The following is a 10751-nucleotide window of genomic DNA, read 5'->3' as shown; positions in this document are numbered from 1 at the left end:
ACAACAGACAGAAGAAAAAAATGTGAATGATATTGGTACAGATAAATACATTGTAGTTGGAGCCTTTAGTTGTCTTATTTATGAATATGGTTCATTAGAGACTAATATTAATTAGTATTACTTGGTTAAAAAATGCACTATCTATGTTTGAAGGTTTATATAATAGCCCGCATACCGGTATGGTTCATACCGAATGTGAACCGGAACAGTGAAAGGATCACAAAACTGGTATTCAATTCGGTTCTACACTCCATAACCAGATAGAAAACCGATTGGTTATGACCGGTCCGAGACCACAGCTAGCTGTCTAACAGAACCGGAGACTGGAAACCATTCTGAACATTTTTCCAGCAGAACCAGTAGTAGTAAGTTTTCCCTTTGTGTCGAAATATGGGTAAACGTAGGAGCGTCAATTTTAACCCGAAATCTATCCAAAAAATTATCATACTTTGGATCCAAAATTATAGACCCGAAAAAATTCGGATTTTCGGACCGTATTCAAATCCTATATCAGACCGATCTGAAAATTCGACCTAATTTTTAAAAAAATAAATGAAAAAATTTATCAATGTAGTGGTCGTGCAAAAGATATATGTGTCAATCTTGTAACGAAGGTCAATGTGGTTCGTCTGCGAAAATGTACGACAAGCATTGTGTATCTATTTTCACATTATTACATGCTCTCAACCTCCAAAGCAACGGTCACCAAACCCAACAAGCAAGGCCCCAAGTTTCCATCTTTTTTAGATTCAATGAATTCCATTTAATGAAATCAAAACCAGGCCACTGTTTGAGGAAATTTCAGAGAAACTCGTAGCATATATATATATATATATAAAATTAAGAATCGGTATTAGGTAAAACGAAAATCCCTAATTAATCATAATCTAACGTTTTTTTTTTTTGAATAAGAAGCAAACTAATGTTTTCCATTTTTCTTGGTCATCAGTTATAATAATCTACAACTTCCCAAAATTTCTATTTGAAAAGATAGAATAATACTGAATTCGTAGAATAGACCATTTGAAATGTGGAATAATATTTTTGGTTTTTATAATCAAATTTCTGACCAAGGTTACTGGTATAAATGGATAAGATCCCTATTTCATAACAAGCTTTCACACTGCTTAATTATTATTATTATTATTTTTATTCTAATGAACACATTAATTATGTTGAATTTTTGGTGAGTTTCCATGCATTTTAACGAATGTATAAGTGTCTCATGGTTGGCATTTGAAATTCCTTGTTTGTGAAGATCAAAACGGGGATTAAAATAGAAAGACGAGTCAAGATGAAACATCCAATATACGTTTGTCCAATTATATGTATGTATGTATGTATGTATGTATGTATATATATATATATACACATTTAATTAGTTTTGTGTGTGTGTGTATATATATTTATACAGCATATTGAAATATCAAAAGAAGAGAATAGTGTGAAATGAGGAAGCTTGCCATTTCATGGGAGAGAGAAAGACCGCGTGGAACCACACCACTTATTGTTTATGAACATCCTCCTCCTTTCCTTTCACACTTTTAAGTTTTAACATTAGATTACTGTCTTTTATTCTAATTTAATCTTTTTACTAAGTGCCTCCCACTCGCCTCCCTTGGCGCGTGTATCTCATTTCTCTGTTCATTGTTCCTACCCTACCTAGTGTCATAACTTGGAAAACTTTTATATTTGGGTATTAACAAGGTGACGGGATTAGTATAATACACCTATAGTTTAGACAGATATTCAAAATAAAAATATAGATATTTGTTTGTAAATAATATATATGTTATATCATTAATAATATATCTATAAACACAATTTTAGAAGACCATTAACATTGTTTTTTAGCTACTGGATTTGGAAACGACGTACATTACACAAGATTGCAGTTGTTTTTTGCGTGGATTATAATAATCTTTTGCAAATTGTTAGATATCTAACAATTTTTATCAATTATAATAACCTTCATTTTTTCTATTAATTTTGATTATGTATAAATATATCTTATTCTATTATAAATCAATTTGATAACCTCCAAATATTTGTCTATATCGTTAAAACATTTATGTTTAACTATATTGTTTTCAACGACGAGTTGACCAAGTAATGGGTTAGATCTAGAAGACCGGATAACGCACGCGAGAAGGAAAGCGCGTGGCGCGTGAGAATCTAGAAGTCCCCTAAGTCACCAAAGTTACACGAGGGGGAAACTTCAACAAAAAACGACACGACTCCTTCCCCTTCCTTCTTTGGGTTTCCTCAGCTACGCGGTGACGCAAACCGTGACACACCACCTGCTTCCTTGCCCTCCACGTCACCAGGGGCATATCCGTCATTTCACCATAGTCATAGTCAGCCACCCCACCCACCCTCTCTCTATATATATCTATACAACACTCCGACAAGACACAACACACACAAAGTCACAAACATAAAAAAAAAAAAAAAAAAAAAAAAAAAAAAAAAAAAAAAAAAAAAAAAAAAAAAAAAAAAAAAAAAAACAACAACAGACAGAAGAAAAAAAAAAGTATTTGACATGGAGAGGAGGTCGGAGATTCAGAGGGTGGAGGAGGATGATACGGCGGCGAATTGCCTGATGCTGTTATCCAGGGTCGGCCAAAACGACGTCGTAGAGAGAAGAGTGTTCACGTGCAGGACGTGCATGAAGGAGTTCACGTCGTTTCAGGCGTTGGGCGGTCACCGAGCGAGCCACAAGAAGCCTATCCCCCACCACCACGACACCAAGTCCAAGCCCAAAACGGCGTCATCTCATTCTTGCCCTATCTGCGGCCTGGAGTTCCCCATGGGACAGGCTCTCGGTGGCCACATGAGGAGGCACCGTCACAACAACGGCGGCGGCGCGTTGATCACACGCGCTCTCTTGCCGGAGACGATGGTGATGTTGAAGAGATCTACCAGTGGTGGCAAGAGGGTTTCGTGTTTGGATTTCAACTCTGCCATGGCGGCGGCGGCGGCGGAGAATTTGAATCTCAAGCTGGAGCTTGGAAGAACTGTTTATTGATTCATTTTTTTTTTAATTTTTAATGTTCATTTGATTTATTCGTAGGTATATAAATAATAACGTAATCACACACGCATGGAGGTTTCATCGTAGACTCATTGGGTCGGCTCCTTTAGTTTGTTGATTAATATTTCCGCTGTGAATTATATTTTGGTTATATTAATTTTTCAAATACACGAGATTAATTATTATTATATTATATTTTATATATATATATTCCGTTTCAATTTCTTCTATGTAATGTAATTAGGTACGTTTTTTTATTAGGTTTCCCCTCCCCTAAACTTAGACAAATGTCATCTGACGCGGTTGAGCTAACCTTAATGCCGTATTAGATAATTAATTAAGCGATAGTTTGCAATATATATATATATATACATACATATGATAAGGAAAAAAATTCGAATCATTCTCTCACAATTGGAATGAGTGTAAAACGAAACAGAATCGTACACACACAAAAGAACATTAACACTCGTTGAAATTTGGGGGCAAAAAATGAAACCATGCATGATTTGTACACGACGTAATAGGGATAAAAAGCATGTATTTGTTAGATGATTTTGGTGTGTTAATGAGTAGGTCCATGCCCCCACTCAATTACTTAAATTTTTGTTATTTCCTTCATAAAATTATAAAATAATTAAGTAATATTTATAGATGCCCCATTTAAAAAATTTATTTGCCCCCACCACTTTTTTTTCTTTTCGTATCTCAATTTCTTTGTGATCTCACTATTTTTTTTTAATTTACTCTTTCTTTCCTAAAATCTAGGGTTAAGTTACTTAATATACAATTTTTTTATATTTTTATCTTTTTCATATATACATATAAATCTCTAAAAATATAAAAAAAAAATACAAAATCTACAATTAATAGGATTAAAATTATAAATACTGTGATTTTAATTTTAAAAAATTATTATTTTTATTAATTTCTTTTCTATATTTTGATCATATTCATTAATTTATTATTCTATATATTTATTTAATTTTGTATTTGACTTGATAGAAAACCCTTACCGTCAAATAATCTTCACGTAGGAAAATAGAAATTATTGGCAAAAAACTCTTATCGTCAAATAATCGCCACGTAAGCAAATAGAAATCCTATGTGACTGGGAAAAATATCAATAATCGATTTACAGTTTCTAGAATTTAATAATCGATTTGAAGAGATAAATTCATAATTTTTCATTTGTATGATATGAAAGTTTTAAATTCTATTGACTCATTTCGTGAGTTTAACATTTCAAATCTAATGAAATTGACTATATTTTATCAAAAAAAATTGTGAATAGATTTTATCGAAAAAATATATTTTTAGATAATTACAAATGATATTATTATGTATAGATTTAAATAATAATAAAAAACAGTAGTATTTAGTTGTAAAATGTAAATATTTTTTAGATGATATATATTTATTAGTTTTTTTTATTTTATATGTATTTTAATTGTGTCCCCATTAATCTTTTTTCCTTGATCCGCAGGATTCTCAAATCTTTTAACTTGAAAATAATCAAATATCAGTAACTGTAATCAAATATCGCCTCAATTCGATTGAGATATATCATATATATGTATGTATGCGTGTGTGTGTATATGTATGTGTCTGGAAGGTACTAGATATACACTTTAAATGATCAGATTAAACAAATGCAAAAACATATGGTCAAAAAACTAAACTACCAAACACAAAACACATGTATTGTGTGGTAATATTATGTGGTGGATGTCTTTAAAAAGATACGCCCGATCATTGATCTCTATACACAATCACATATTTTTCTTAAATTTCAACGTGTTTTGAAATAGATTGAGGATTTATTCGGGAATGAAACCCAATTTAAAATAAATAAATAAATAAATAAATTGTATTGACGTATAAATTTAAAACGTGAACTCAAGCTAATTTTTTTATAATTAGAACCTTTGACCCACTTCATCTCCTAAGCACATAATCAAACTTTAATCATACAATTAATTGTACTCCTCTTGTCTACTGGTAGAATCGAACCCAAGACTTCGAAATGATTTTGTCATTTCTCAACCACTTTACATCAGCTAATGGGTAACTAATTTACATAGATACTCTTTTACTAACATATAAATTCTCAAATAACTCTTGTATAAATTCCAAAATATGCAAAATCTTGACAATACACAATACCATAGTACGTATAGTTGCTCATTCGTTTCACGTTAGGTTCCATTCTTAAGAGTGGTTCTTAATCTCTGTATTGTTCTTTTTACATTAGGTTCTATGCTTAATGGAAATTTCGGGGTGTAATATCAAAGGGTAACCGGAGAAGTGTAATAAAATTGTTGTGTATGATCCAAGATTGGGTGACTCAATTAGTAAAGAAAGTAGTCTTTTCTAAACCGGATTCGAGTTCTCATTTGGAGAAGGGTTTCGAGATGTAGTCGGACCAAATGACCGATGAACTTCCAGATTATAAAAAAAAAATTGTTGAGTCTGTGACTGTAATAAACGAAGTAACAGAAGACGAAGTAACAAAAGAGAGAACAGAGGTAACGGGAAACAACACAAACGAAAAGTCTCAAGTCACAAAAATAAAAGAAACGTATCCGGCCTGAATGATATAATATAAGACTTCCACTACCCTTCACACAAACTAGAAATCACATTTTGGAACGAATCGGAATAAGAAGAAAGTGAACAATTACAAAACCACCCATACGAAAAATCAGTAATTCAGTTTTCTTCACTTCACCTCTTTTGTTTGTTTCACTTGGAATTCTCATACCCACGTCAAGGCTGTTCTGTTCAAGTTCCACAGCATGCAGACTTCTGCGCAGCCTGGCCAGATCCAGCTCCCTGGTCCGCTTGGCTTATCTTTATCGTCGAGGGCTGAGATTTAACATGCGGAAAATATTTGTTTTTTCCCCTTTCACGCGCCAAAAAAAGAAAAGAAACATGATGAAACAAACCTCGGCCCTCGAGTCGGTATCTGCAAGCCTTTGCTTTATGTCCCTTGCGATCGAGAAGAAGACTTCTTCAACGTTAAGGTTTGTCTTGGCACTCTGTAACGTTAAGGTTGGATCTTGTTTAGGTGGTGTTGTGACTCATGAGATTAAAGGATCAAGAAGATGATTGGTTGGCTTACTGTCTCGAAGAACTTGATTCCATACTCGTCAGCGAGTGCCTGACCCTTTGATGTAGGCACTGCCTGAAAATGTGTTTAGGAGAGAAAGAAACAGTATATTAGTTTGGATCAGAGGTGAATCGGGAAAGCCGGATTAAATTTAGTGTCAACTGGCGTTTTTACCCTCTTGCTCTCATCCATGTCGGCCTTATTCCCTACCAAGATCTTGTTAACATTGTCCGAGGCATGCTGCTCAATATTGCGAATCCAGTTCCTGATGTCTGCAATAATGCCGAGAAACCAACTCCGAAGAGTAAGACCAAAGATTCATATGTAGGAGACTGTATGAGAGGAAGGATCCTTTCAGATAAACCCGCATGTGAAAGAAAGACTTAGTGTAAGAAAGTTTACTGTTGAAAGATGATTCGTCTGTGACATCATACACCAGCAAAATGCCCATAGCCCCTCGGTAATATGCTGTGAAAATGTGAAGGAAAAGAGGAGGTGAAAAGAAATTCTTCAAACTAGTGTTGAGACTGAGACCTATCAATTTCAACCGCTGAAAAGGCCCATAAACATCAAAATGCACTTATCTACCAAGAGATAAACCATATATCAAGTACCATTCACTAGCAAATCATCATTGGGAAAATACAACAGATATACTTCGGCCCTAGAGCAGTATGACCTATCAATGTGACATTTCTTAGACCTTTTAAAAAAACTGTCAATTGCCATCTAGACCAGTCTCTATTGCCAATGTGTCCGATGATCTTTCTTATTCAATTCATGTTGTACTTGTAAGCCAAAATACTATTTCAACAAGCAGTTCACAGGAAAAGATGGACTCACCGGTGGTGATTGTTCGAAACCGTTCTTGGCCAGCTGTGTCCCAAATTTGAAGCTTGATGCGTTTGCCATCAAGTTCAATAGTTCTTATCTTAAAATCAATGCTGCATCAAAGCAAAACAAACAGTGACGGTCAGACATCTAGGAATAGATAAACAGACATCACTGTGATTTAATCTCTCCACGGCTGAAGGAGCACAAACCCAATGGTGGTAATGAAGCTGGTGGTGAAGGAGCCATCAGAGAAACGTAAAAGAAGGCAACTTTTACCGACACCTGCAAGAGGGATTGTTTGAAAAGCAAGTTAGACAAATCTGAATACATAATAAAGACAAACTCAACATAGATTGAAAGAAAATCAGAAAATAGTGACGAATCAGCCACATAAATAATCAACTACTAAACCCAAATCATCATGGGAGCATTGACAGAACAATCTTTAACATAAAACACGATGTAAGCAATATCGTAGTGCTTAGATCGGTTCGAGAGGGAATATGAAATCTGGCATTTCGAGAACGGTACAAACAAATTAAATGCATAACAAAACAGAATAGATGTAGCACAATCTGGTGATCCAAGGAAAAATTGAAAGCGCTTGGTTCCCGGAATACGCTAGAAAAGAAAAGAACACACCAGAGAAGCTTCAGATCACGTACCGCTATCTCCGATCAACAGAAGCTTTATGAGATAATCGTAATCGGCTCTAGCCCTAGCAGGAGGAGCGGCCATCGAATCTAACAGCAGAAACCATAGATCAGATCAAACCAAATGATCTAATGTTAATCCAAAACGGAAGAGATCAAAATAGCAGAGACGGAGGAATCGGGCATAATGGCGAAGAACACGTACCAGATCAAACGAAGAGGATAAGAGCCGTGGTAATCGGAGGAACGAGAGCAACTGATATGGCGGACGGCAAAAAATGCGCCACTCCCGATCTAGCTTCCTCTCTTTGCTTATTTGCCTTCTGCTTCTCCTTCTCCTCCCTCCTCTTCTTCGCGTGTACGATATCACCTTCGGCGCACGTTAGCGCCCGGGAGAGAGAGAGAAAGAGAAAGGGCCAGAAGGAAGCCTTATGGGCCGTTAAATCAAAATCCTATAGCTGGACCAACTAAGCATAAGACAGGTGGCAATTTATTATTGGGAGGATGGAGCTGACACGTGTCTATTGTGGGGGTTATTTCGAGATGACCACTGAAAAAGAATAGTCAATTCACACAGGTAATATCTGCTTTGGCATTTTCTAACCAAGGGAAACTACCGCGGTAAATCCTGTCACTAGTAAGTAATCAAAATATCACCATCCATCTATTGTGCTAATTATATCAATTAGAGATACTCATAATAATTCGATCAATCAAATTTTATCTTTACATATATATACATATACATTATTATATTAATACATGTTCATACAGATTAATATTTTATTTTCAATATAAAATACTCACTTTTTGTGCAAGAAAATAACTATATACCAAATTTTATGTGTATATATATATATATATATATATATTCATATAGATTAATATTTTATTTCCCAGCTAAATGCGCATTATTTTTGTGCAAAAAGAAAAACTCTACCAAAATTTATTTAATTAAAATAAATCAGACAACAAAGGAATCTGCCCAAGATTTAGTGCACCAGTTAAAGGGAAGAAAGAGAATATATGAAGGTGATGGTTGGGTCCGAAGTCTTAAAGAACTCAGTAATTGAAACGATCAGTCTTAACTTCCGAAATCGCAATAGGAACAAAATGACATATTACTAAACAACAATGGATGACGAGTGAAAACCACTTGCTTTCAAAGAGCAAGGCCTCACTGGAGTTTCTAGTAAAAGAACCCGAGAACCTTGCCTCCGACGTTCTTTCTCCTGGCTTCTTCGTGGTCCATGATGCCCGCCGAGGTTGTCAGGACGATGTATCCAAACTGCACAATGCATATGCAATTCATTCAACAATGTTGTCACATGTGTTCTACAAGACCATAGCAATGGACAAAAGGGTGTATATGCACGCTACTTTGGCTTTAAGCTACAAGTCTTTTGTTCCAGAAATCAAAATTTGATGGATGATTCTCTTTGGCAATGATCATAAAAGAAGAAGAGTGATGAAGAAGTAAAGAGATAGTTTCCAGGCCGACCTGTCTGGAAGGAAGAAGGCGAGCGGTCCAACCTTCAATCTCCTTAACACCGACGTCAAATCGTGGACTGATGACTCCACACTTGTTCAGCCTTCCGTTTAGTTCAACAACAATCTTACCGGCCCTGTGATCATCGACATACTCAAACTCGCCAATGTATCCTGTGCAATCAATGGCACAAATCACAAAAGGACCAAGAACGGAACAAGCATCACATCATCAGACTCGAAATTACAAAGGGTAAATCCGAATAAAAAGGGATAATGGCTGATACTGCAAATTATCGTATCGTACCGTGCTTTTGCATGACAATAAGAAACTTGATGATCACTTTGGAAGAAGGCCTGATCATGACTTGCCTCTTCCCCCTCTTCTCTGCATTGTACATGCTCTTAAGAGCATCATTCAGGACACTGATTCTCACCATCCTTAAAAATATGCGAGCTGCAACAAATAGAAAACAAATCTGAACCCATTGGAACCGGGAGAAAGAACACGAATTCAAATAAAGTACACCGGCCATATTTGCATTACTGTACAGCCTTTTATAAACAAAAGACAAAATAAACCAGATCAACCATAGAAGCTCTATGAGTAAAATTACAGATACAGTGCCCTTATACGTATATCAAATATACATACGATGACATAGACGCAGAGACGCAAGAGTTTATACACTTCAATGAGCTGACATCTATATGGAAATTCATGTAAACATCATTAAGATATAATTAAATTATAACATTGGTTGCATACAAACAGACCAATATTCGATTACTGTTTCTGTAAATTCTCCTTTTATTTTGGATCAAGATCACCGGTTTGAAGCTCACAAACCACAGAAAAAATCCCAGGATAACCAAACCCAATCTCCGAAACAGGGACTTCCCAAGAGAAACATCAAATTGCATAAGAAATCGCCGAAGATTCACATCGTATTCGAACAGAAGACGAGCATAAATCAGGGTTCCTCTGGATTTTCTAACCTGGAACAGAAGAGGCTGCCGCTCCGACTCTCTCGCTTACCTTCAAGCGAAGTTGAATGCAGCACTGGAAGTCGCACCACGATTAGGGTTTTTGCTTTTATTAGCTGACTCTGAAACTGATTGTACGGATAGATCCAAAGAAACATTTAGGCCTAAAAATCATTTTGGGCCATAAAAGGGCCTTTGTTAATGGGCTTTCATTTACATGTCATCTATCCTAGAGATGTGGACATTTAATAAATTGGAAGCCATCCTCACCATTGATTGGAGCAGCCGAGAAGGTTTAAATATAACGGTTTTAAAATGTCCACGTCATCTATCCTCGTGACGTACTATCAACCAATGGGTCTCTGATTCGTTGCCATATATAAATACTTGAGTTTGGTGAAGAGCACACATCGGAACGTTTTCCAGAATTTCCCCACTCCTGATTGATCTTTGAATTTGTGATTGTTTGTTTGTCCGTTAACAATGGCACCCAAGGCGGAGAAGAAGCCGGCGGAGAAGAAACCGGCGGAGGAGAAGAAGGCCGAGAAGGCTCCGGCGGAGAAGAAGCCGAAGGCCGGGAAGAAGCTGCCGAAGGAGGCCGGCGCCGGCGGCGATAAGAAGAAGAAGATGAAGAAGAAGAGCG

At 36.0% G+C, this 10751-nt stretch overlaps 4 protein-coding genes across 5 annotated transcripts in view; 2 read left to right on the top strand and 2 right to left on the bottom strand.

Annotated features, from left to right (window-relative positions):
* The first annotated feature begins 2494 nt into the window (after nucleotides 1-2494).
* LOC104814864 (zinc finger protein ZAT12-like) lies at nucleotides 2495-3222 on the top strand. Its single transcript, XM_010543082.2, has one exon. The coding sequence runs from the start codon at nucleotides 2543-2545 to the stop codon at nucleotides 3026-3028; it is 486 nt and encodes a 161-aa protein (XP_010541384.1). The 5' UTR covers nucleotides 2495-2542; the 3' UTR covers nucleotides 3029-3222.
* A 2320-nt stretch (nucleotides 3223-5542) lies between these two features.
* Nucleotides 5543-8039, bottom strand: LOC104814863 (ras-related protein RABE1c). Its single transcript, XM_010543081.1, has 9 exons — nucleotides 7839-8039; nucleotides 7646-7723; nucleotides 7190-7262; nucleotides 6990-7090; nucleotides 6549-6614; nucleotides 6321-6418; nucleotides 6159-6221; nucleotides 5983-6075; nucleotides 5543-5902 (listed from the first exon to the last, which is right to left on the bottom strand). The coding sequence occupies exons 2-9, from the start codon at nucleotides 7716-7718 to the stop codon at nucleotides 5819-5821; spliced, it is 651 nt and encodes a 216-aa protein (XP_010541383.1). The 5' UTR covers nucleotides 7719-7723; nucleotides 7839-8039; the 3' UTR covers nucleotides 5543-5818.
* Nucleotides 8040-8637: 598 nt separating this feature from the next.
* LOC104814862 (40S ribosomal protein S15a-1) lies at nucleotides 8638-10226 on the bottom strand. Its single transcript, XM_010543080.2, has 4 exons — nucleotides 10121-10226; nucleotides 9429-9578; nucleotides 9135-9295; nucleotides 8638-8921 (listed from the first exon to the last, which is right to left on the bottom strand). The coding sequence occupies exons 2-4, from the start codon at nucleotides 9559-9561 to the stop codon at nucleotides 8823-8825; spliced, it is 393 nt and encodes a 130-aa protein (XP_010541382.1). The 5' UTR covers nucleotides 9562-9578; nucleotides 10121-10226; the 3' UTR covers nucleotides 8638-8822.
* Nucleotides 10227-10506: 280 nt separating this feature from the next.
* LOC104814858 (histone H2B.11-like) overlaps nucleotides 10507-10751 on the top strand; it is a 7827-nt gene continuing 7582 nt past the window's right edge. The window contains exon 1 of one of the 2 annotated variants that reach the window (XM_010543075.2): nucleotides 10507-10746. In XM_010543075.2, coding sequence (XP_010541377.1) covers nucleotides 10592-10746 — 155 coding nt within the window. In that variant the 5' untranslated portion in view covers nucleotides 10507-10591. The other variant, XM_010543077.2, reaches the window with a different exon arrangement.

The sequence above is a fragment of the Tarenaya hassleriana genome, unplaced genomic scaffold (genome assembly GCF_000463585.1).
Source record: "Tarenaya hassleriana unplaced genomic scaffold, ASM46358v1 Cleome22, whole genome shotgun sequence".
Classification (NCBI taxonomy): Eukaryota; Viridiplantae; Streptophyta; class Magnoliopsida; order Brassicales; family Cleomaceae; genus Tarenaya; species Tarenaya hassleriana.
This window is presented reverse-complemented; position numbering and strand designations above follow the sequence as displayed.